Source organism: Haematobia irritans, chromosome 1 (assembly GCF_050003625.1).
Source record: "Haematobia irritans isolate KBUSLIRL chromosome 1, ASM5000362v1, whole genome shotgun sequence".
NCBI classification, from domain to species: domain Eukaryota; kingdom Metazoa; phylum Arthropoda; class Insecta; order Diptera; family Muscidae; genus Haematobia; species Haematobia irritans.
This window is the reverse complement of record NC_134397.1, coordinates 174,334,457-174,361,921: the sequence shown is the minus strand read 5'-3', so window position 1 is coordinate 174,361,921 and position 27,465 is coordinate 174,334,457. Positions and strand designations below refer to the sequence as shown.

At 30.5% G+C, this 27,465-nt stretch overlaps 1 protein-coding gene across 1 annotated transcript in view; it reads left to right on the top strand.

The window, feature by feature from the left end:
* The window catches only part of LOC142222165 (Y+L amino acid transporter 2), a 95,249-nt gene that overhangs the window by 14,342 nt on the left and 53,442 nt on the right, over positions 1 to 27,465 (top strand). The window contains exon 2 of the mRNA XM_075292164.1: positions 25,074 to 25,558. Within this exon, the coding sequence (XP_075148279.1) occupies positions 25,286 to 25,558 (273 nt within the window). The 5' untranslated portion in view covers positions 25,074 to 25,285. The remainder of the gene's footprint in view (positions 1 to 25,073; positions 25,559 to 27,465) is intronic.

The window sequence follows — 27,465 nt, the reverse complement described above, 5'->3', positions numbered from 1 at the left end:
TGCTCTTCCAAGGAGCTCCGGAGGTCAAATATGGGGATCGGTTTATATGGGGCCTATATATAATTATTGGCCGATTTCGACCAATTTTTGCATGGGTGTTTGATGCCATATATTAACACCACGTACCAAATTTCAACTGAATAAGAAAAACTTTTGTCTTCCAAGAGGCTCCAGAGGTCAAATCTGGTGATCGGTTTATATGGAGCTTATATATAATTATGAACCGATGTGTACCAATTTTTGCATGGTTGTTAGAGACCATATACTAACACCATGTACCAAATTTCAACCGGATCGGATGAAATTTTCTTCTCTTAGAGGCTCCGCAAGCCAAATCGGGGGATCAGTTTATATGGGGGTGATATGTAATTATGGACCGATATGGACCAATTTCTACATGGTTGTTAGAGACCATATACTAACACCATGTACAAAATTTCAGCCGGATCGGATGAAATTTGCTTCTCTTAGAGCAATCGCAAGCAAAATTTGAGGGGCCCGTTTATATGGGGGCTATACGTAAAAGTGGACCGATATGGCCCATTTGCAATACCATCCGACCTACATCAATAACAACTACTTGTGCCAAGTTTCAAGTCGATAGCCTGTTTTCGTTCGGAAGTTAGCGTGATTTCGACAGACGGACGGACATGCTCAGATCGACTCAGAATTTCACCACTACCCAGAATATATATAATTTATGGGGTCTTAGAGCAATATTTCGATATGTTACAAACGGAATGACAAAGTTAATATACCCCCATCCTATGGTGGAGGGTATAAAAAGGCCGATTAAATACGTATATAATTCAGTTTGATAAAAATTTCTATGGAAATAACATTTTGCCACAATTTTCTATTGAAATAAAATTTTAACAACATTTTCTAAAGAAATAAAATTTTAACAAAATTTTCTATATAAATAAAATTTTGACAGAATTGTCTATAATAAATAAAATTTTGACAAAATTTTCAATAGACAAAAAGTTTTGACAAAATTGTCTATAGAAATAAAATTTTAACAATATTTTCTATAGAAGTAAAAATTTTAACAAAATTTTCTTTTTTTTTTAAATACGTATATAATTCAGTTTGACAAAAATTTCTATAGAAATAAAATTTTGACAAAATAGTCTATAGAAATAAAAATTTTAACAACATTTTCTATAGAAATAAAATTTTAACAAAATTTTCTATAGAAATAAAATTTTGACAAAATTTTCTATAGAAATAAAATTTTGGTAGATTATTTTTGGCTCGAGTGGCGACCATGATTATGAACCGATGTGGACCAGTTTTTGAGTGATTGGGGATCGGCTATATATAACTATAGACCGATATTGACCAATTTTAGTATGGTTGTTAGCGCCCATATACTAACACCATGTTCCAAATTTGAACCGGATCGGATGAATTTTTCTCCTCCAAGAGGCTCCGGAGGTCAAATCTGGAGAACGGTTTATATGAGGGCTATATATAATTATGGACCGATATGGACCAGTTCTGGCATTGTTGTTAGAGACCATATACTAACACCATGTTCTCTTACAGACTCCGCAAGCTAAATCTGGGGATCGGTTTATATGGGGGCTATATATAATTATGGATCGATGTGGACCAAATTATGAACTGATGTTGACCAATTTTTGCATGGTTGTTAGAGCCCATATGCCAACATCATGTACCATATTTCAGCCGGATCGAATGAAATATGCTTCTCTTAGAGGCTCCGCAAGCCAAATCTGGTGGGTCCGTTTATATGGGGGCTATACGTAAAAGTGGACCGATATGGTCCATTTGCAATACCATCCGACCTACATCAATAACAACTACTTGTGCCAAGTTTCAAGTCGATAGCTTGTTTCGTTCGGAAGTTAGCGTGATTTCAACAGACGGACGGACGAACGGACGGAAGGACGGTAGGACGGACATGCTTAGCCCAACTCAGAATTTCACCACGACCCAGAATATATATACTTTATGGGTTCTTAGAGCAATATTTCGATGTGTTACAAACGGAATGACAAAGTTAATATACCCCCCCCTCCATCCTTTGGTGGAGGGTATAAAATAATGGGAAACATTTAAATCGGAACCAATTTTGAGGCAACTTCGCAAAAGTGTATTTATGATTTATCGGTCGATAGATCTGTATTAGAAGTATAGGAAAATTGGAATCAATTTGTATGTTTTAGACTTAGCAGTGGCGATTTTTCATGGAAACTGTGGGTATTTTGGCAATTTTTGCCCAGATCGAAATACATATACCCAGCAAAAAAGCGTCGCCAAAAAAATAATGAAAATGTTCGGAAGTGGTGCAAAATTTACGCAGAAGCGATGAATTTAACATGGGCTTGTCATAGGACGGAAGTCCTCCATTTCAACAGCCGTTGCACTGAGTTTGCATCACTTCTTTAGGTGTGATCCGAATTCAATGTTTTGGATGTGAATTAAGAAATTTTGTGATATTTTACAAATAAATAATTTTTAAATTTTTTTTATGAGTTTTAATGCATTCTTACGCTTGTGTGGAACGTTTGGCATCAAATATTTTCAAAAATTCGCAATTTTTTCAAAATGGATTTAGCATTTTTTCCGACAAAATTTAAATGATTTGTACCATTTTATGAATTCTAAGTCTGTGTTTAACCTATTTGAAACAAAAAAAGTTAAAATTACCCATTAAAAGTATGAAAAACCCAAGGTTTAAAAAAATTGAATTAAAAGAACTTCCTGGGTAGTTAAAATAAAGAACATCATTGGAAGTACATCTTCTGGAAGTGCTTTTTTAAATTGTGCCTTTGGAAGAACGTCCAAATTTTTTTGCTGTGTTATTTTTGTCCCCAGGAACGCATAAACCACCTCTAGCAATATTCAAAATTATTGTTTGTTAGCTAAAAATTTCAAGAGCATAACTTTCCGCTGTTACTTTCTATAAGTGTAGAAAGTCAACGAACAGGAAAGATACACTCAAAATTTCCATGTATGCACTTATCTCTCGAAAATGTCAAAGATCTTTATAAACATAAATAACTGCATGTAATTTCTCATTAAAGTAAATTACTGATTAAATGAATATTAAGGTGGAATGAGAAAGGAAATTGAAACACGTAAAAAAAAGTTTTAAAGAAATTTGCATATAATTTTAAGACGCCTCCCTAAGTCTTAGATTCATATGATAAACTTAAACTTTAAACATAAATATTTCTTGAGATAATAAAATGCTGATATCAAGGTAATACCTCTAAATTAATGCCATATAACGTTGTCTTTTGCTCCATTTAATAAAGCTACAAAAACTTGTAGTAGATATGTCTTCTTCTAATTTGAGAAAGTAAGCATTACGGAATCTTTTTTTTTTTTTGTTTTGTTGTTGTTTTTTTTTTTTTAACTGACCTACCTCATCTTAAATGATTGTTATTTGCAATTATCTTGAAATTCTTGAACTAAATTTCACATTCATTTGGTACCAGAGGCAAGTCATTCTATTATCAGTTGAGGATGATGACTCTCGTAATTAGTGCGTACGAATATGAACAACAACACTACGTTGATTTCCATCATAAGTTTCAGTAAAAATGTGGAGGTTTTCGCTGCACACCTAATGAATGTGTAATTACACTGAAGCATTGTCAATTTATAAGTCGTTTATAAGGTTTTCTAAGATAAATGGATACTCATTGTCAAAGTCGAATTGTTTTAAGAAGAATAGGCAGAGAGTATTTTAGAAAAAATGGGTTTGAATCAAGTTAAGACGGCAAAAAGTTTAACCTGAAGTATGCAGTGTGGTGATGATATATTGCATCCAACTGCAGCTTGCTATCATTTCTAAACCGCTCGCCTGACAGCAGACATATTTATTTCAGTGATAGTTCATTTTATTGTTTACAACCTTAAAAAGATATAGTGATGTATTGTATACAGAAATCAAAGTATTCGTGATGCAATTCAAGTATGATAGTGTATTTGCTTTGTATTTGAATTAAAATCCACAAGTGGCCATCGTTAGAGCCCTCCAGCATTTAAATGTGAATAAATCTTTTGTTTTTCGTAGCATTGCTCGTTACCGTGATACTGGCAACGTTGATTTGCGTCCAAAAAGTTTAAGAAAAAAGTAGTAACAACACCAGAAATGATCCGAAAAGAGAAGGCCAGATTTGATCGAAATCCACACACACAAAAAAAAATTTTTCTGGTTCAATCACGAAATTAATTGATCCAATTAATTTTTTGATTGAAATGTCTTCAAACACAGAAATGATAGTATCAATTAAAAAATTTATTGAAGGTCAATTAAAAAATTAATTGATACTATTAATTTTTGTGATTGATTTTTGTTTCAATTAAAAAATTTGTTGAATCAATTAAATTTTTAATTGAATATTTTTTAAAACTCAATTACAACTTTAATTGGAAAAATTTTCGTGAATTTTTTTTTCTGTGCAATGCAGTGGTAGAAATATCCAAAATATCATAGTATCTATATTCCAATTGTCAGTAATGTACGCAGATGAGGGGCAACACAGTGTTGCCAGGGAAAATTTTCGTTTTACCATACAAGGACAAAAAAAAAAATTGCCTACTTTCCCAAAAATATTCCCCACAATTTCCTCAAAAATATTTTTCTTTAAATTTAAAAAAAAAAAACTAAACAAAATAAACTTTATAATCTTTGCTTCAATAATTTGTATAGCCTGCGCCACACCGTGGAACAGGGAATTATAACCCAGCAAAAAAAGCGTCGCCAAAAAAGCAGTGAAAATGTTCTTTTAGGATCCGGAAGTGGTGCAAAATTGACGCAGCAGCGATGAATTTAACATGGGCTTGTCATAGGACGGAAGTCCTCCATTTCAACAGCCATTGCACTGAGTTTGCATCACTTTTTCCGACAAAATTTATAAAAGTTGTACAATTTATTTATTTTTTTTTTGTGATTACAAATGAATGTTATTAAAATGTGGCTTAGTTATACTTCCCGAAGTTTTAGTGTGTCATTCCCTTTGGAACACATCGAAATATAGATTTTCGACTATATGAAGAATTTGACAGATATTCTAAGGCGGTATAAACAAGTCCGTCTGTCTATTGCATTCTCGCTAGACTCTTCATTACTCAGCAAAAAAAAACGTCTTCAAAAAAATAGTGAAAATGTTTTCTTGGAACCGGAAATTGCAAAATTGCACCGTTACACAGAATTTGCATCATTTCCCAGCAAAAAAAAATTTGGAAGTTCTTCTACAGGCACAACTTTAAAAGCACTTCCAAAAAAAATGTCCTCCCAAAGATGTTATTTATTTTAACTACACCGGAAGTTATTTTAATACAATTTTTTATAACTCACTTTTTTCATATATTTAATAAGTAATTTTAACCTTTTTTGTTTCAAATAAGTTAAAAACAGAATAAGAATTAATAAAATGGAAATTAGTAAAATCAAATTGGTGATAAAAATGCTAAATCCATTGTAGAAAAATTGCGAATTTTTGAAAATATTTGAGGTCAAACGTGTCAGACAAGCGTTAGAATGCATTAAAAATTATAAAAATTATTTATTTGGAAAAATATCACAAAATTTTTTAATTCACATCCAAAAAATCATAAAAAAATTATAAAAATTATTTATTTGGAAAAATATCACAAAATTTTTTAATTCACATCCAAAACACTGAATTCAGATCACACCCTAAAAACACTGAATTCAGATCACACCCAGTGCAAAGGCTGTAGAAAAGGTGGACATCCGTCCTATGACAAGCCCATTTTAAATTCATCGCTTCTGCGCCAATTTTGCACCACTTCCGCATCCTAAAATAACATTTTCACTACTTTTTTGGTGACGTTTTTTTTTTGCTGGGTGCTTAATGTGTAATCCGAATTCAGTGTTTTGTAATATTTTGCCAAATAAAACATTTTTATATTTTTTTTTTATTATTTTAATGCATTCCAACGCTTGTCTTTAACATTTGACATCAAATATTTTTCCAATTCCATTTCTTCCATTTTTTTTTGCTGAAGTCAAGAGACATACTACGTGAATTTTCCGTTTACGAATAGCTGTACCAAAGGAAACAAAAGAAAGGTTTTTTGCATCGCATCGTAACTGGTGATGAAAAGCGGATTCCCTACGAAAATCCCAAGGGAAAAGAGCCTCATGATTACCCCGGTCATGTCTTAACATCGATGGCTAAGCCCAGTATCCATGAAAAGAAACTTATGCTCGCGATAGGACAATGAGTTCCAAAACTCAAATGAAACAGGCGACGATATGAAAATTGGCCCCCGGGAAAATAAGCACTGAAATCCAAATGAAAAGGGCCGCAAATGTGGGGTGATGCTTCATAACGAATATGAAAACTATAAACATGAAAATGTGCCCCATCAAAATGTAACTGAGGCATGAAAATCGACCCAAAATAAAATTAGGGCTCGTTTTTATACCCTCCACCATAGGATGGGGGGTATATTAACTTTGTCATTCCGTTTCTAACACATCGAAATATTGCTCTAAGACCCCATAAAGTGGGTCGTGGTGAAATTCTGAGTCGATCTCAGCATGTCCGTCTGTTGAAATCACGCTAACTTCCGAACGAAACAAGCTATCGACTTGAAATTTGGCACAAGTAGTTGTTATTGATGTAGGTCGGATGGTATTGCAAATGGTCCATATCGGTCCACTTTTACGTATAGCCCCCATATAAACGGACCCCCAGATTTGGCTTGCCAATCCTATAAGAGAAGCAAATTTCATCTTATCCGGCTGAAATTTGGTACATGGTGTTAGTATATGATCTCTAACAACCATGCAAAAATTGGTCCACATCGACCCATAATTATATATAGCCCGTATATAAACCGATCCCCAGATTAGGCTTGCGAATCCTCTAAGAGAAGCAAATTTCATCTTATCCGGCTGAAATTTGGTACATGGTGTTAGTATATGATCTCTAACAACCATGCAAAAACTGGTCCACATCGGTCCATAATTATATATAGCCCCCATATAAACCGATCCCCGATTTGGCTTGCGGAGCCTCTAAGAGAAGCAAATTTCATCCGATCCGGCTGAAATTTGGTACATGGTGTTAGTATATGGTCTGTAATAACCATGCAGAAATTGGTCCACATCGGCCCATAATTATATATAGGCCCCATATAAACCGATCCCCCTGATTTATCTGGCGGAGCTTCTAAGAGAAGCAAATTTCATCCTATCCGGCTGAAATTTGGTACATGGTGTTAGTATATGGTCTCTAAAAATCATGCAAATATTGGTCCACATCGATCCATAATTATATATAGCCCGTATATAAACCGATCCCCAGATTTGGCTTGCGGATCCTCTAAGAGAAGCAAATTTCATCCGATCCGGCGGATCCTCTAAGAGAAGCAAATTTCATCCGATCCGGCTGAAATTTGGTACATGGTGTAAGCATATGGTCTCTAACAACTATACAAAAATTGGTCCACATCGGTCCATAATTATATATAGCCCCCATATAAACCGATCCCCCGATTTGGCTTGCGGAGCCTCTAAGAGAAGCAAATTTCATCCGATCCGGCTGAAATTTGGTACATGGTGTTAGTATATGGTTTCTAATAACCATGCAAAAATTAGTGCACATCGGTCCATAATTATATATAGCCCCCATATAAACCGATCCCCAGATTTAACCTCCGGAGCCCCATTGGAAGAGCAAAATTCATTCGAGTCAGTTGAAATTTGGTACATTGTGCTAGTATATGGCCGTTAACAACCATGCCTAACTAGGTCCATATCGGTCTATACACGCAAAGAAAAAAACGTTTGGAAAACGTGTACCGAAAACGTTTTTCTTTTGTTAGAGTTTTTTGAATTGGTTCGAAAAGTATACATTTTTATCGCCAAAAAAAAAACTTTGGTCGAAGCAGGGATCGAACCCACGACCCTTGGCATGCAAGTCGGACGTAGCAACCACTGCTCCACGGTGCCCAACTAAATGTATTTTTCTGTTAAATAAACTTTGTTTAATCGGCTCGTGGGCGCCGCAAGCTACTATATAAATATAACTTATATGGGTAATTGTCTATTGATGACAATAACGGCTACATACACAGTCTTACACAAGTTTACATACGGTTTAAGAAATTGTATTTTCTTTAATTATTAAAATATAATAAAATATGCATATATATGCTTTAGATTTTGTAAATTAATTTGAAAAAACAAAGTATTTGTCCATTTTCAAGAAGATGTTTTTAGTCTGGATTATAAACAACAACAAGAAACATGTTTAGTTATAAGGTAAAAACCTCAAGGGTATGTAAACTTATGTGAGACTGTGTAGCTCAGTGGATAGTGTGTTGGCTTACAAATTGCATGGTCCGCGGTTCGATTCTCCGTCCAGGCGAAAGGTAAAAAAATTTTAAAATTTATAAAATCGTATAATTTCTTCTACATTGTTTGTATTACAGAAAAAGGTGTTAATAACTAAAAAACTTCGTGGAAATGAGAAAGATGTGAGGGAAAATTCAATTAGCTAGAAAAAATTTTTTTTGAGGTAGTATTTATGAAATTGTTTTTACATCCTGGAAAAGAATAAACGTTTATCACAAAAAGTTTATACTTTTCTTCCAAATACACTTCCTTTCAACGAAAAGCAAATGTGAAACGAAGTTTGTTTGTCTAAAATTTCGTTTGGAAGGAAAGAATTATTTTTTTGCGTGTAGTTATATATAGCCCTCAGATAAATCGATCCCCAATCACACAAAAATTGGTCCATATCAAGTTCATAATTGTAGCCCCCATATAAGCGACCCCCATATTTCAATTCTGGTTCTCCACGTACCGTGCAAAAGTCAATATTGATTCGTAATTATTTGTAGCCTTACCTATACATAACTTTTTTTGTCTAATATATACCACGTATGGACTAACTCACAATTTAGAAAACGATGTTAGGAAGTTTTAAGATACCTTGCCATCGGTAAGTATTACCACTACGCAGGTAATTCGATTGTGGATGACAGTCTTTCGCAGAAGTTTCTACGCAGTCCATGGTGGATGGTACATAAGATTCGGCCTGGCCGAACTTACGACCGTATATACTTGCTTCTTTTGATTTAAAAGGCCATGTGGCAATACACCCCAACTGATATAAAAAATATGAAGTTTTAAGAGAAAAATTAATGAAATATGTGTTACTCAATACGAATATCTTAGGAATCCACTTTGGACACTTTCCGTAGGAGAAAGTCTGAAAGTCGGCCTTTGGTCGGGCTTTCAGATGCGTTATAAAGCTATTCATAACAAGAAATGTGTATATAGTTTCCACCATTTTCAAATCCCAGAATGCAAAAAAACTAGAATACAAAGCCCATTCTAAAAGTGAAATTGGGATTTATTGCAAACGGGCCCCAAAAATAAAATGAAGTTGCTATTCAAAAATCATACAAATTTGGTGTGTCGTTTTCCATATAATTTTTGGGGTCCTGCCTCATATAGGTTCTGTGTCAATGTTTCTTATTTACTTTATGAAAAAAAAAACAAGTATATACGGCCGTAAGTTCGGCCAGGCCGAAGCTTATGTACCCTCCATCATGGATTGCGTATAAACTTCTTCTAAACACTGCCATCCACAATCGAATTACTTAAGTTGCGATAACGCTTGCCGATGGCAAGGTATCTTAAAACCTCCTAACACCATGTTCTAAATTGTATGTAAGTCCATACGTGGTATATATTAAATCAAAAAAGATCGATCCAATACGTATATAATTCAGTTTGACAAAGTAGACATAAAATTTTGACAAAATTTTCTACAGAAATAAAATTTTAACAAAATTTTCTATAGAAATAAAATTTTCACAAAATTTTCTATAGAAATAAAAATGTTGACAAAATTTTCTATAGAAAGAAAATTTTGGCAAAAATTTCTACAGAAATAAAATTTTAACAACATTTTCTATAGAAATAAAATTTTGACTAAATTTTCTATAGAAATAAAATTTAGGTAGATTATTTTTGGCTCATGGTTGCCACATGATTATGAATTGGACTAATTTTGGTATGGTTGTTAGCGACCATATACTAACACCACGTTCCTAATTTGAACCGGATCGGATGAATTTTGCTCCTCCCAAGAGGCTCCGGAGGTCAAATCTGGAGAACGTTTTATATGGGGGCTATATATAATTATGGACCGATATGGACCAATTCTGGCACGGTTGTTAAAGATCATATACTAACACCATGTTCCAAATTACAACCGGCTTGGATGAAATTTGCTTCTCTTTTAGGCTCCGCAAGCCAAATCTGGGGATCGGTTTATATGGGGGCTATATATAATTATGGACCGATGTGGACCAATTTTTGCATGGTTGTTAGAGACCATATACCAACACCATGTACCAAATTTCAGCCGGATCGGATGAAATATGCTTCTGTTAGAGGCTTCACAAGCCAAATCTGAGGGTCCCTTTATATGGGGGCTATATATAATTATGAACCGATGTGGACCAATTTTTGCATGGTTGTTAGAGACCATATACCAACACCATGTACCAAATTTCAGCCGGATCGGATGAAATTTGCTTCTCTTTTAGGCTCCGCAAGCCAAATCTGGGGATCGGTTTATATGGGGGCTATATATAATTATGGACCGATGTGGACCAATTTTTGCATGGTTGTTAGAGACCATATACCAATACCATGTACCAAATTTCAGCCGGATCGGATGAAATATGCTTCTGTTAGAGGCTCCACAAGCAAAATCTGAGGGTCCCTTTATATGGGGGCTATACGTAAAAGTGGACCGATATGGCCCATTTTCAATACCATCCGACCTACATCGATAACAACTACTTGTGCCAAGTTTCAAGTCGATAGCTTGTTTCGTTCGGAAATTAGCGTGATTTCAACAGACGGACGGACGGACGGACATGTTTAGATCGACTCAGAATTTCACCACGACCCAGAATATATATACTTTATGGGGTCTTAGAGCAATATTTCGATGTGTTACAAACGGAATGACAAAGTTAATATACCCCCATCCTATGATGGAGGGTATAACAAATGCCTTGCTTTAAAGCATTGACGTTAATGGAGGGACGTCAATTTCACAAAATCTAATTTCAAATTTAACGAAGAAAAAATGTTTAAAGCAAAGATTAAAGCTTAGAGACACATTAAAATTCCCTTAATGAGTCCTTGCCGTTTTTACTTAATGCGGTATTCCAATGTACTTAGTTTTCAATATCAACCTGCCACTAAAATCCTATATAGGAGTCATGTACAATGAAGCTTATCAAACGTGGAATCTCTGAAAACACTATACCCCTCAACACTGAACAATTTACGTGAGACACTTGCTATATTATCACATTAACCCCCATTTTCATAAAGCTCCGTTAGTGCTACGTTAACTAACGAACTTTTATACATTACCATGGACATATCTGTCATGTTGCTTATATATTTCATATGCCACTTAGGAACTTAACTGCTGAAAATTCTTCAGTTAAAGTTAACCGGAGAGAAGATATTTGCAATTTGCTTTCTGTTAACTGGCAGTTAAAGCCTAACGGAGCTACATGAAAATGGCTGTAAAAGTACTCTCATAAATGACCACTTCTCAAATGTGAAAAAAATTAGGCAATCGTGAATGTCCACTCATGAAAGGTTTTACTTTAGTTGATTTCATCCAACTTTTATCTGTAATATTTCTCAATGAACTATTCTTTTTACTCTTAAGTTATAAGTTTCTACGTACATATTTCAATTTAATTTATTCCATATCAATTAACACTGTAAGCCACCATTCCTATCATTCAATTTCCCCATCAATTACATCTAAATCGAATTATTAACAAATTGATTTAAACAATCTATATTGTTTTACACTTTAATTAATACAATTTAAAAAATACGCACTTTACCGACACCATCTTAAGAGCAATTTAGCCTAGGGAGGTTTTTGTCAGGAGAAAGTGTTTAAGAAATTTATTAAATCAACGCAAAATTGTTTCTACTTCTGCTATAATTTTCACATTTACTTTACCATAGCATCGTTGGATTGACCAGTACGCTAAGAATACTTCATATATGTCTGTCTCTACATTGATTGAAACTGATGTAATGTTTGTTACAAATTTCTGAGATTTCCTATCATTGCCTCCATTTAATAGAAAAAAAAAACAATTGTTGGAATATATGTTAAATTGTAGTGGTTATTGACCTTAAAAAGGCATTGACTCCATAGTATCCAAAATGTTTGTGGTTTCCGGAAACAAAATTTTCCGAATTGATAGGACATAAATCAAATACGAACAATTAAATAGAATTTCAAACTGGAACAACTTGGTAAAAAAATATAAAAACAAGGAACGGGAAATATATAAAAACGATTAATTCGATTTTTAATATAACAAAAACAGGAGTATTTTCAAACAAGGCCAAATGGTAAACCATATTACCTAAAATTCCAACTATATGGTAAAATATCGAACCGAACCGTTTGGCTTAATGGTAACAAGCATCAAGAGAGGCGCACTCAAACAAGATGGCGTAAATTCTGACATTTTGCTATTGCAAAGTTGTACTACAAAGTAGTAAACAGAAATAAAATTTTAACGAAATTTCGTATGGAAATAAAATTTTGACAAAATTTCCTATAGAAATAAAATTCTGACAAAATTTTCTAAAGAAATCAAATTTTGACAACATTTTCTATAGAAATAAAATTTTGACCAAATTTTCTATAGGAATAAAATATTGCCAAAATTGTCTATAGAAATAAAATGTTGACAAAATTTTCTATAGAAATCAAATTTTGACAAAATTTTCTATAGAAATCAAATTTTGACAAAATTTTCTTTAAGAATAAAATTTTGGCACAATTATCTATAGAAATAAGGTAAGGTAAGGTAAGGTTAGGTGGCAGCCCGATGTATCAGGCACACTTAGACTATTCAGTCCATTGTGATACCACATTGGTGAACTTCTCTCTTATCACTGAGTGCTGCCCGATTCCATGTTAAGCTCAATGACAAGGGACCTCCTTTTTATAGCCGAGTCCGAACGGCGTTCCACATTGCTGTGAAACCACTTAGAAAATTTTCTATAAAAATAAAATTGTGACAAAATTTTCTATAGAAATAACATTTTTACAAAATTTTCTATAGAAATACAATTTTGACAAATTTTTTTATAGTAATAAAATTTTGACAAACTTTTCTACAGAAATAAAATTTTGACAAAATTTTCTATAGAAATAAAATTTTGTCAAAATTTTCTATAGAAATAAAATTTTGACAAAATTTTCTATAGAAATAAAATATTGACAAAATTTTCTATAGAAATAAAATTTTGACAACATTTTCTATGTAAATAAAATTTTGACAAAATTTTCTATAGAAATAAAATTTTGACAAAATTTTCTACAGAAATAAACTTTTGACAAAATTTTCTATAGAAATAAAAGTTTGACAAAATTTTCTTTAGAAATAAAATTTTGACAAAATTTTTCATAGAACTAAAATTTTGACAAAATTTTTCATAGAAATAAAATTTTGACAAAATTTTCTGTAGAAATAAAAAAATTTCTATAGAAATAAAACTTTGACAAAATTCTCTATAGAAATCAAATTTTTACAAAATTTTCTATAGAAATAAAATTTTGACAAAATTCTCTATAGAAATCACATTTTGACGACATTTTCTATAGAACTAAAATTTTGACAAAAATAAAATTTTGATAAAATTATCTATAGAAATAAAATGTTGACAAAAGTTTCTACAAATATAAAATTTTGACAAGATTTTCTATAGAAATAAAATTTTGAAAAAAGTTTCTATAGAAATAAAATTTTGACAATTTTTTTCAATTTTGACAAAATTTTCTATAGAAATAAAATGTTGACAAAATTTTCTATAGAAATAAAATTTTAACAATATTTTCTAAAGAAATAAAATGTTGACAAAATTTTTTATAGAAATACAATTTGACAAAATATTCTATAGAAATAAAAATTTGGTAAAATTTTCTATAGAAATAAAAATTTGGTAAAATTGTCTATAGAAATAAAATTTTGATAAACTTTTATATAGAAATAAAATTTTGGCAAAATTTTCTATAGAAATCAAATTTTGACAAAATTTTCTTTAAGAATAAAATTTTGGCACAATTGTCTATAGAAATAAAATGTTGACAAAATTTTCTATAGAAATAAAATTTTGACAAAATTTTCTACAGAAATAAACTTTTTACAAAATTTTCTATGGAAATAAAACTTGACAAAATTTTCTTTATAAATAAAATTTTGACAAAGTTTTTCATAGAACTAAAATTTTGACAAAATTTTTCATAGAAATAAAATTTTGACAAAATTTTCTGTAGAAATAAAAAATTTTCTATAGAAATAAAACTTTGACAAAATTCTCTATAGAAATCAAATTTTGACAAAATTTTCAATAGAAATCAAATTTTGACAAAATTCTCTATAGAAACCACATTTTGACAACATTTTGTATAGAACTACAATTTTGACATCACTTTCTATAGAAATAAAATTTTGATAAAATTATCTATAGAAATAAAATGTTGACAAAAGTTTCTACAAATATAAAATTTTGACAAGATTTTCTATGGAAATAAAATTTTGACAAAAGTTTCTATAAAAATAAAATTTTGACAATTTTTTTCAATTTTGACAAAATTTTCTATAGAAATAAAATGTTGACAAAATTTTCTGTAGAAATAAAATTTTGACAACATTTTCTAAAGAAATAAAATTTTGACAAAAATTTTTATAGAAATAAAATTTGACAAAATTTTCTATAGAAATAAAGATTTGGTAAAATTTTCTACAGAAATAAAAATTTGGTAAAATTGTCTGTAGAAATAAAATAAACTTTTGTATAGAAATAAAATTTTGACAAAAGTTTTTATAGAAAAAAAAATTTGCCGAAATTTTCGATAGAAATAAAATTTAAACAAAATTGTTTATAGAAATACAAATTTGGTAAATTTTTTTTAAGAAGTAAAATTTTGACAAAATTTTCTATATAAATAAAATTTTGACAAAATTTTCTAGAGAAATCAAATTTTGACAAAATTTTCTTTAAGAATAAAATTTTGGCACAATTCTCTATAGAAATCACATTTTGACAACATTTTCTATAGAACTAAAATTTTGACAACACTTTCTATAGAAATAAAATTTTGATAAAATTATCTATGGAAATAAAATGTTGACAAAAGTTTCTACAAATATAAAATTTTGACAAGATTTCTATAGAAATAAACTTTTGACAAAATTTTCTATAGAAATAAAATTTGACGAAATTTTCTTTAGAAATAAAATTTTGAAAAATTTTTCATAGAACTAAAATTTTGAAAAATTTTTCATAGAACTAAAATTTTGACAAAATTTTCTACAGAAATAAACTTTTGACAAAATTTGTTTAAAGATAAAATTTGACGAAATTTTCTTTAGAAATAAAATTTTGACAAAATTTTTCTTAGAACTAAAATTTTGACAAAATTTTCTATAGAAATAAAACTTTGACAAAATTCTCTATAGAAATAAATAATTTTCTATAGAAATAAAACTTTGACAAAATTCTCTATAGAAATAAAATTTTTACAAAATTTTCTATAGAAATAAAATTTTGACAAAATTCTCTATAGAAATCACATTTTGACAACATTTTCTATAGAACTAAAATTTTGACAACACTTTCTATAGAAATAAAATTTTGATAAAATTATCTATGGAAATAAAATGTTGACAAAAGTTTCTACAAATATAAAATTTTGACAAGATTTCTATAGAAATAAAATTTTGACAAAAGTTTCTATAGAAATAAAATTTTGACAATTTTTTCAATTTTCACAAAATTTTCTATAGAAATAAAATGTTGACAAAATTTTCTATAGAAATAAAATTTTTACAACATTTTCTAAAGAAATAAAATTTTGACAAAATTTTTTATAGAAATAAAATTTGACAAAATTTTCTATAGAAATAAAAATTTGGTAAAATTTTTTATAGAAATAAAAATTTGGTGAAATTTTCTATAGAAATAAAATAGAAATAAATAAACTTTTATATAGAAATAAAATTTAAACAAAATTTTTTATAGAAATACAAGTTTGGTAAATTTTTTTAGAAGTAAAATTTTGACAAAATTTCCTGTAGAAATAAAATTTTGACAAAATTTTCTATAGATATAAAATTTTGACAAAATTTTCTATAGAAATAAAATTTTGACAAAAATTTCTATAGAAAAAATATTTTGTCGAAATTTTCGATAGAAATAATATTTTCTATAGAAAAAAAAATGTTGTCGAAATTTTCGATAGAAATAAAATTTTGGCAAAATTTTCTATAGAAATAAAATCTTGGTAGATTATTTTTGGCTCGAGTGGCAACCATGATTTGGAACGATATTGACCAATTTTTGTGTGATTGGGGATCGATATGAACCAATTTTTACATGGTTGTTAAGGACCATATACTAACACCACGTCCCAAATTGCAACCGGATCGGATTAATTTTGATTCTCTAAAAGGCTCCGGAGGTCTAATCTGGGAACAGGTTTTTATGGGGGCTATATATAATTATGAACCGATATGGACCAATTTTTGCATGGTTATTAGAGACTATATACTTACACCACTTTCCAAATTTCAGCCAGATCGGATGAAATTTGCTCCTCCAAGAGGGTCCGGAGGTCACATCTGCGGATCGTTTTATATGGGGGCTATATATAATTATGAACCGATATGGACCAATTTTTGCATGGTTGTTAGAGACCATATACTAACACCACGTACCAAATTTCAACCGGATCGGATGAAATTTGCGTCACTAAGAGGCTCCGCAAGCCAAATCTGGGGGTCGGTTTATATGGAGGCTATACGTAAAAGTGGTCCAATATGACCCATTTGCAATACCATCTGACCTACTTCAATAACAACTTCTTAGCTTGTTTCGTTCGGAAGTTAGCGTGATTTCAACAGACGGACCGACATGCTTAGATAGACTCAGAATTTCACCACGACCCAGAATATAAATACTTTATGGGGTCTTAGAGCAATATTTCTATGTGTTACAAACGGAATGACAAAGTTAATATACCTATGGTGGAGGGTATAAAAATGTCTTTGGCGCTATACGAAGTTCAATGAGTTCATTTTAACTTTAAGAAGGGGTCACTTTTTTTCTGGGTGTATTCTATAATAAGGAAATATGTTAGTCATTAATTCATGAATGAAATATTAACGTAGCAGGTAAAAAGCCACCTGTTACTTTAATCTCTCACGTGCTGTCTCATAGAAGGGGCAAACCAATCGTTGGGAATTCATGTAATGTGGAAACTGAAATTATTTATTATAGTATTATTAAACATCTGTTTCTAAAACAAAAAAAAAAACAATAGAATCAACAAATCACAACTATAAGCCATATGATGATAGTGTGAAGCGATCATATCACGTTTTTATCGACCATATGTGGAGATTTTCGTAATACTCTTGTATTACCAGAACAAAGTGAAACAAAAAACGATGGAATTAATTAATATTCTTACCCCAATTATTCTTTTAATATTAATGTACTGTGAATTTTATTTTATACAATGACAACAAAAACGGCAAATTAGCATATATAAATCACACTTCATTTTTTTGAGGGGGAGGAGAAGTGGAGGAATTAAGTGGCCCCCAATTGGTTGAATAATTAACTAGAGGCAATGTGATATCTAGGGATTATAACACCCACCTGTTTATAGTATACTAAAAGAAAGTTTAGATTTGTTTTTTTATTTAAATGTGTATTTCCTATAAAAAATATTTCAATAAAATAGAGATTAATTACAGAGAAAGCAAACTGTGAAATTAAAAATATTCTAGACATAACATAAATATTTTTTCGCATTCAATTTCCCAAATGTTAAACAATGCTTGAAATTATTGCATGATCCATAAAGTACACTCAGAAAAAGGGGTCACTAAAGCCAATTTAAATGTATTTTACTTCATGGAAATTATAAAGTTTTGGATAAAATTTTCCTAATATGAGAAAATTTTCTTCATTTTTATCATTTTTGTAACTAAAAAAGCTAAAAAAGTTTTACCCAAGTTAAATTTTAATTGTTCCCACGAAATAGTTCAGATTTTCCTAATATTTGTAAAAGTTATCAAGAATTCATGCATCTTGAAATTCGTATACACGGATGAAAAAGACTGTTTTTCATATGTTTGGCTATAAACATTATATGTTTGGAACACAAATTTTTAAACACAATATTTTTGAGTGCAAGCATATAATGTTCATAATCTAGCATAACATGTTTGGGACGTATATGTTAATATGTTAGAACATATTATGTTTGGGACATAAAATGTTTTTAAATATAATATGCTTGGATGCAAACATATATTAATTTAGAAATAGCCTATAAACATATATGTGTTTAGTAGCTTGGAGCGCTATTTAACAGGGAGCGATATTGAATTAAGTTGGTGGTTGTTGCTTGTTATTACAAAATTAACATTTTATTTTTCCTTGGGCAATTGATCAGCTACTTCTTTAATCCTTACAAACTGTGTGGTCCGCTGTTCGAATCCCCGTCCGGCAAAAGGTAAAATTAAAAAATAAAAAAAAACATACAATTGAATAATTTCTTCTACAATGTTTGTATTACAGAAAAAGGTGCTAAGAACTAAAAAATCTCGTGGAAGTGAGAAAGATGTGGGGGAATATACAATTGGGCAGAAACAAAATTTTGAGCATTCAGGTCGAAAACCTATGTTGTTAGCACCTATATTACCTGTTTATTTTCATAATTCATTACGATTGTAAATATATAAATAAATAAATAAAATTTTGAGCACAATATTGTTTGGGAGGATTTTTTTTTATGCATATAATATTTTTGGGTGCAAAATGCTTCCAAACATATTATATGTTCACATAATAACATATTGTTTTTTGGAAGACAACATTATTGAATTTGGATGCAAAAATACAAAATGTTTGGAAATTGACTACCCAAACATATATTGTTTAGACCAATATGCTTTCAAACATATTATATATTGGAAGAGATCAAACATATAAATGTTTGGGCAATAGCCAAAAATGTATATGCTTGAAGCAAAATATGTTTGGGAGTATATGTTACTGAAGCGATTTTTTGTGAGCGTGTAGGCATAAAATAAAAAAAATAAAGAACATTGTTTTCATTTTTGTAACTGAAATTTTTTCATTAAAAATATTGTCCAAACTTAAGAATTTAGGTTACATTATCTTTCATATTAGTCAATATTTACTCATTGTATAGTTCAAGTGTATGGCATTTCCAGCAAAAAAGTAATCAAAATGTTCTGGAAGTGGTGCAAAATCGGCGCAGAAGCGATGAATTTAACATCCCAGCAAAAAAAGCCGTCGCCAAAAAGGTAATGAAAATGTAATTTTTGGATCCGGAAGTGGTGCAAAATTGACGCAGAAGCGATGAATTTATCATGAATTTAACAAGGACGGAAGTCCTTCATTTCAACAGCCGTTGCACTGAATTTGCATCACTTCTTTAGGTGTGATCCGAATTCAATGTTTTGGATGTAAATTTAAAAATTCTGTGATATTTTGTCAAATAAATAATTTTTATAATTTTTTATAATTTTTAATGGATTCTAACGCTTCTCGAAAACGTTTAACCTCAAATATTTTCAAAAATTCACTATTTTTTCAGATTGGATTTAGCATTTTTTTCGACAAAATTTAAATGATTTGTACCATTTTATGAATTCTTACTCTGTTTTGAACCTATTTGAAACAAAAAAAAAAATAAATTACCCATTAAAAGTATCAAAGAAAAAATCCAAGTTATACAAAATTGAATTAAAAGAACTTCCTGGGTAGTTAAAATAAAGAACATCATTACACTGAAAAAACAGTGAACCCACCAGGAAAGAAAATTTTAGTTAATTGTAGAAAATTTTAACTAAACAGTATTATAAACGCAGATGTCGCTCCGATTTCGCAAAAACAAGTAAAAAATTTTCGACAAATTTGAGAAGATTTATCAGAAAAAATTATTATTTTTCACTTATTAAAGAAAATTTCGTAGTTTGAAGGAAAAAATTGGAGTTCAAAATTGCAAAAATGTCTTTAGTGCCATACGAAGTTCATGATGGACGCATTATTGGTAAAATTTACAAATATTAAGGAATTCTGAACTATTTTGTGGGAGACACGAATTTAGTTCATCTTTATACTTCAATTGTGTATAATTTTTTCTTCTGCTTTAGTTAAGTTATCTTACGTACGCAAAAAATTGTTAATGGCATGGAAACTTTCTTAAAACGTAATAATTCCATGAACTAAAAGAGAATTAAATCAGCTTTAGTGAAATATAGGGTTCACTTTTTTTGAGTGTAGGTTAAGTTAGGTTATGTGGCAGCCCGATGTATCAGGCTCACTTAGACTATTCAGTCCATTGTGATACCACAGTGGTGAACTTCTCTCTTATCACTGAGTGCTGCCCGATTCCATGTTAAGCTCATTGACAAGGGACCTCCTTTTTATAGCCGAGTCCGAACGGCGTTCCACCTTGCAGTGAAACCACTTAGAGAAGTTTTGAAACCCTCAGAAATGTCACCAGCATTACTGAGGTGGGATAATCCACCGCTGAAAAACTTTTTGGTGTTCGGTGGTAGCAGGAATCGAACCCACGACCTTGTGTATGCACGGCGGGCATGCTAACCATTGCACCACGGTGGCCCCATTGGGAGTGCATCTTCTGGAAGTGCTTTCAAAGTTGTGCCTTTGGAAAAACTTCCAAATTTTTTTGCTGGAATGGGCTTGTCATAAGACGGATGACCACCATTTCAACAGCCGTTGCACTAAATTTGCACCACTTCTTAAGATGTGAACCGAATTCAGCGTTTTGGATGTTAATTAAAAAATTGTATATTATTAAATAAGAAATAAATAATTTTTATAATTTATTACGAGTTTTAATGCATTCTAACGCTTGTCCGAAACGTTTGACCTCAAATATTTTCAAAAATACGAAATTTTTCTAAAATGGATTTAGCATTTTTTTTCGACAAAATTTAGATAATTTGTATCCTTTTATTAATTATTATTCTATTTTTAACCGATTCGAAACAAAAAAGTTAAAATTACCCAATAAAAATATGAAAAAAGCGAGCTATAAAAAATTGATTGGCTTTTTAGAAGTGATTTTATAGACGCGCCAACAACTTCCAATTTTTTTGCTGGGAAACAAAAATAATGAAAAACAAGTATATACAGCCGTAAGTTCGGCCAGGCCGAATCTTATGTACCCTCCACCATGGATTGCATAGAAACTTTTACTAAAGACTGTCATCTACAATCGAATTACTTGGGTAGCGGTAACACTTGCCGATGGCACGGTATCGTAAAATTCTTAACACCGTGTTCTCAATTGTAAGTTAGTCCATACAGGGTATATATAAAATATATATAAAACAAAAAAGGCCGATTAAATACGTTTGACAAAATTCAGTTTGACAAAATTTTCTATAGAAATAAAATTTTGACAAAATTTTCTATAGAAATAAAGTTTTGACAATATTTTCTATAGCAATAAAATTTGACAAAATTTTGTATAGAAATAAAATTTTGACAACATTTTCTATAGAAATAAAATCTTGACACAATTTTGTAAAGTAATAAATTTTTGGCGAAATTTTCTATAGTAATAAAATTTTGACAAAATTTTCTAAAGTAATAAAATTTTGACATTTTCTATAGTAATAAAATTTTGACAAAATTTTCTATAGAAATAAAATTTTGGTAGATTATTTTTGGGGATCGGCTATATATAACTATAGGCCGATATGGACCAATTTTGGCATGGTTGTTATTTATATATAAATGGGGCTTATATATAATTAAGACCGGTATGGACCATTTTTGTTTGGTTATCAGAGACCATATTATAACACCACGTACCAAATTTCAACCGGATCGGGTGAATTTTGCTCTTCCAAGGAGCTCCGGAATTAAAATCTGGGGATCGGTTTATATGGGGGCTACATATAATTACAACGTGGTGCAATGGTTAGCATGGTGCAATGGGTTCGATTCCTGCTTCGACCGAACACCAAAAAGTTTTTCAGCGGTGGATTATCCCACCTCAGTAATGCTGGTGACATTTCTGAGGGTTTCAAAGCTTCTCTAAGTGGTTTCACTGGAATATGGAACGCCGTTCGGACTCGGCTATAAAAAGGAGGTCCCTTGTCATTGAGCTTAACATGGAATCGGGCAGCACTCAGTGATAAGAGAGAAGTTCACCAATGTGGTATCACAATGGACTGAATAGTCTAAGTGAGCTTGATACATCGGGCTGCCACCTAACCTAACCTAACCTAGTTATATATAAATGGGGGTTATATATAATTAAGACCGGTATGGACCAATTTTTGCATGGTAATCAGAGACCATATACCACATACATATAATTATGGACCGATATGGACCAATTGCTACATGGTTGTCAGAGACCATCTGCTAACACCACGTACCAAATTGCAACCGCATGGAATAAATTTTGCTCATCCATGAGGCTCCGCAAGCCAAATCTGGGGATCGGTTTATACGAGGGCTGTATATAATTATGTACCGATGTGAACCAATTTTTGCATGGTTGTTAGAGACCATATACTTATACCATGTAACAAGTTTCAGCCGGATCGGATGAAACTTGCTTATCTTAGAGGCACCGCAAGCCAAAATCTGCGGCTCTGTTTATATGGGGGCTCTATATAATTATGGACCGATGTGGACCAATTTTGTTGTTAGGGACCATATACTTACACCATGTACCACATTTCAGCCGGATCGGATGAAATTTTCTTCTCTTAGAAGCTCCGCAAGCCAAATCTGCGGCTCTGTTTATATGGGGGCTCTATATAGTTATGGACCGATGTGGACCAATTTTTGCACAGTTGTTAGGGACCATATACTTACACCATGTACCAAATTTCAGCCGGATCGGATGAAATTTGCTTCTCTTAGAGGCTCCGAAAGCCAAATCGGGGGATCGGTTTATATGGGGGCTATATATAATTATGGACAGATGTGGACCAATTTTTGCATGGTTGTTAGAAACCATATACTAACACCATTTACAAAATTTCAGCCGGATCGGATGAAATTAGCTTCTCTAATTCTTCTCGCCAAATTTTGGGGTCCGTTTATATGGGGGCTATACGTAAAAGTGGACCTCAATAACAGCTACTTGTGCCAAATTTCAAGTCGATAGCTTGTTTCGTTCGGAAGTTAACGTGATTTCAACAGACGGACGGACGGGCGGACATGCTTAGATCGACTCAGAATTTCACCACGACCCAGAATATATATACTTTATGGGGTCTTAGAGCAATATTTCGATGTGTTACAAACGGAATGACAAAGTTAATATACCCCCATCCTATGGTGGAGGGTATAAAAATGTTTGGGCTAAGGTCAACTTGACTTTAATAATTCAGAAAAATCCTTTAAATTTAATGAAATTGTCTTTAAGTTTGTTGTCTTTTTGCCTCCTGACTATAAAGCAAAAAATCGTTCAAATATAGGACATGTTTTTCAAAACTTTATTTTAAAGAAGTTTTTTACTTGAAACATAGAATAATTCCTACTGGAAGTCGAGTCTTAATTTGGAAAACAAAGTTGTCGTTAACTCGTTTTTAAAGGACTTTGATAGCATATGAAGAAAAAAAGCTGAGAAATCGAAAAATTTAAAATTTGCTTCCTAGAAGCAAGTACACAAAACCTAAATTTAAAAGAGAATTGTGTCTTAAAAGTATCCTTACTTGTATTCTCCGCTTCTTTGGCTCGGAATCAATACCAAATTTTTTAAAGTAAAGACAAAATCTTTGGAATCGGACATGCTTTGTTTCAGTGTACTAACACCACGTACCAAATTTCAGGCAGATCGGATGAAATGTGTTTCTCTTAGAAGCTCTGCAAGCCAAATCTGGGGGTTCGTTTATATGGGGGCTATACGTAAAAGTGAACCGATATGGCCCATTTGCAATACCATCCGACCTACATCAATAACAACTACTTGTGCCAAATTTCAAGTCGATAGCTTGTTTCGTTCGGAAGTTAGCGTGATTTCAACAGACGGACGGGCATCCTCAGATCGACTCAGAATTTCACCACGACCCAGAATATATATACTTTATAAGGTCTTAGAGCAATATTTCGATGTGTTACAAACGGAATGACAAAGTTAATATACTCCCATCCTATGGTGGAGGGTATACAAAGAGCGAAAAACTAAAATTACCGGGATACCTCAAAAACTGTTGCTTAAAAATTTTTTTAACATTTTTTTGTTTAATTCAGCAGATCAAAACACATAAGAAAAGTGTACATTTTCAGTGTAAACTAGTGTTATATTTAGTTTATATTAGTTTACATTTTTAATAGCTTTTTGTAGAACAATATCAATTTAGTTTTCATTGCAATATTGCTATAAAAAGTTGACTACGCTAAGTAATTTCATACAGCATTATTTGTACTTTCTCTTAAATAAAATGCTTGTAAATCTTTTAATGAACGTCATTATCGCTCATGTTTGTTTTAATTTTAGCTTGTTTTCGACATTTGTCATTGACTTTATGGAATGAGTCATATGCGGTTAAAAGGGGTGATCATATGGCATGCCGAGTTCGGCAATGATTGAAATTTAATGCATAAAATATAATATTAAAAAAATAACAATAATAGTAGTAATATGTAGAAATGTCTGTACTGCCGAAGGAATTTATTTATTGTATCAATTTTTAAATTATTTTAGTGTTCGAGAATTTCCCTCAAACATTATGCAATAAGTTAAAATTTTTGTACTATTTTTATTACCCTTTGATATTATGGTTAGCCTCCAGTGTAGAGTAAACATTTCCATGCCGTCCATACAAAAATCATTCATTTAAGCATTTAGTAAATATTTACTCTTCAGACATCTTAGTTTAGCTCACACGCTAATCTTTTCATTTCTAATTTGCGTTATTTTTTTCTTTCGTTTTAGGAACACAAAGCACAATCATCTACATAATCTGTAAAGAAGATAGAGACCGATTCGGTGTGTAGACCAAAACGGTCAGTGGTGAATAATAATAATTTGTTTCAATTATTAAGTGCGTGATCTTTCCAAGAGATTAAAGGGAAGACTAGTCTTCACACATCAGATTGAATAATCGCGCACACCCATCTAAATCAGAACACTTCACATCACACATCATGACTGAGACTGAATCTTTAAATCGGAAAAATTCTTCGAGAAAAAGTTCCGTTGTTAATGGTAATGGCGAATCAGCGGCCAAGGTGGAAGCGGAGGATGGTGGTGGTGAGGTAACACTCAAGGCAAAAATGAGTCTCATCAATGGCTGTACGGTTATTGTGGGCTCTATTATTGGTTCCGGTATTTTTGTCTCACCAACCGGTGTCCTTATGTATACGGGCAGTGTGAATTTGGCCCTAATTGTTTGGGTTGTCTCCGGCTTATTCTCAATGGTAAGTGAAATATGGCCTTTTTGTAATGTAAAACATTTTTGGTTTTCAAAAAAAAAAAAAAAAAAACAAAAAACCAAAACACGAACAAAATGTTTTCGATTAACCGAAACCAAATTTTTGCAAATAAGGAAAGTCTAAAGTCAAGCGGCACCGGTTTTACTATACCCTCCACCACTATGTAGACCAAAGATTTTAGAATCACCTCAAATTCATAATTTTTTTTTTTGGCATAAATAAAATTTCAACAAAATTTTTTATAGAAATAAAATTCTGACAAAATTATCTATAAAAAAAATTTGACAAAATTTTCTATAGAAATAAAATATTAACAAAATTTTCTATAGAAATAAAATTTTGACAAAATTTTTTATATAAATAAAATTTTGACAAAATTTTCTTTAGAAATACAATTTTGACAAAATTTTCTATAGAAATAAAAGTTTGGCAAAATTTCCTATAGAAATAAAATTTTCCCAAAAATTTCTATTGAAATAAAATTTTGCCAAAAATTTCTATTGAAATAAAATTTTGCCAAAAATTTCTATTGAAATAAAATTTTGATCAAATTTTCAATAGAAATAAAATTTTGACAAAATTTTCTATAGAAATAAAATTTTGACAAAATTTTCTATAGAAATAAAAGTTTTACAACATTTTCTATAGAAATAAAATTTTTACAAATTTTTCTATAGAAATAAAATTTTGACAAATTTTTCTATAGAAATAAGATTTTGACAAAATTTCCTATGGAAATAAGATTTTGACAAAATTTCCTTTAGAAATAAAATTTTGACAACATTTCCTATAGAAATAAAATTTTGACAAAATTTTCTATAGAAATAAAATTTTGAAAAATTTTTCTATAGAAATAAGATTTTGACAAAATTTCCTATAGAAATAAGATTTTGACAAAATTTCCTTTAGAAATAAAATTTTGACAACATTTCCTATAGAAATAAAATTTTGACAAAATTTTCTATAGAAATAAAATTTTGACAAAATTTTCTATAGAAATAAAATTTTGACAACATTTTCTATAGAAATAAAATTCTGACAAAATTTCCTATAGAAATTTCCTATAGAAATATAGAAAAGTGTTGACAAAATATTCTACAGAAATACAATTTTGACAAAATTTTCTATAGAAATAAAATATTGACTAAATTTTTTATTGTAATAAAATTTTGAAAAAAAATTCTATAGAAATAAAATTTTAACAAAATTTTCTAAGAAATAAAATTCTGACAAAATTTTCTATAGAAATAAAATTTTGACAAAATTTTCTATAGAAATAAAAATTTGACAAAATTTTCTATAGAAATAAAATTTTGACAAAATTTTCTATAGAAATAACAATTTCACAAAATTTTCTATAGAAATAAAATTTTGAAAAAGTTTCCTATAGAAATGAAATTTTAACAAACATTTTTTTGATAGAAATGAAATTTTAACAAACATTTTTCTATAGAAATAAAATTTTGACAAAAATTTTTGTAGAAATAAAATTTTGACAAAATTTTCTATAGAAATAAAATTTTGATAAAATTTGCTATAGAAATAAAATTTTGACAACATTTCCTATAGAAATAAAATCTTGACAAAATTTCCTAAAGAAATCAAATTTTTACAAAATTTTCTATAGAAATAAAATTTTGACAAAATTTTTTATATAGCAATAAAATTTTGAAAAAATTTTCTATAGAAATAAAATTTTGAAAAAATTTGATATAGAAATAAAATTTTGTAAAAATTTTCTATAGCAATAAAATTTTGACAAAATTTTCTATAGAAATAAAATTTTGACAAAATTTTCTATAGAAATAAAGTATGATAAAATTTTCTATATAAATAAAATTATGACTAAATTCTCTATAGAAATAAAATTTTGACAAAATTTTCCATAGAAA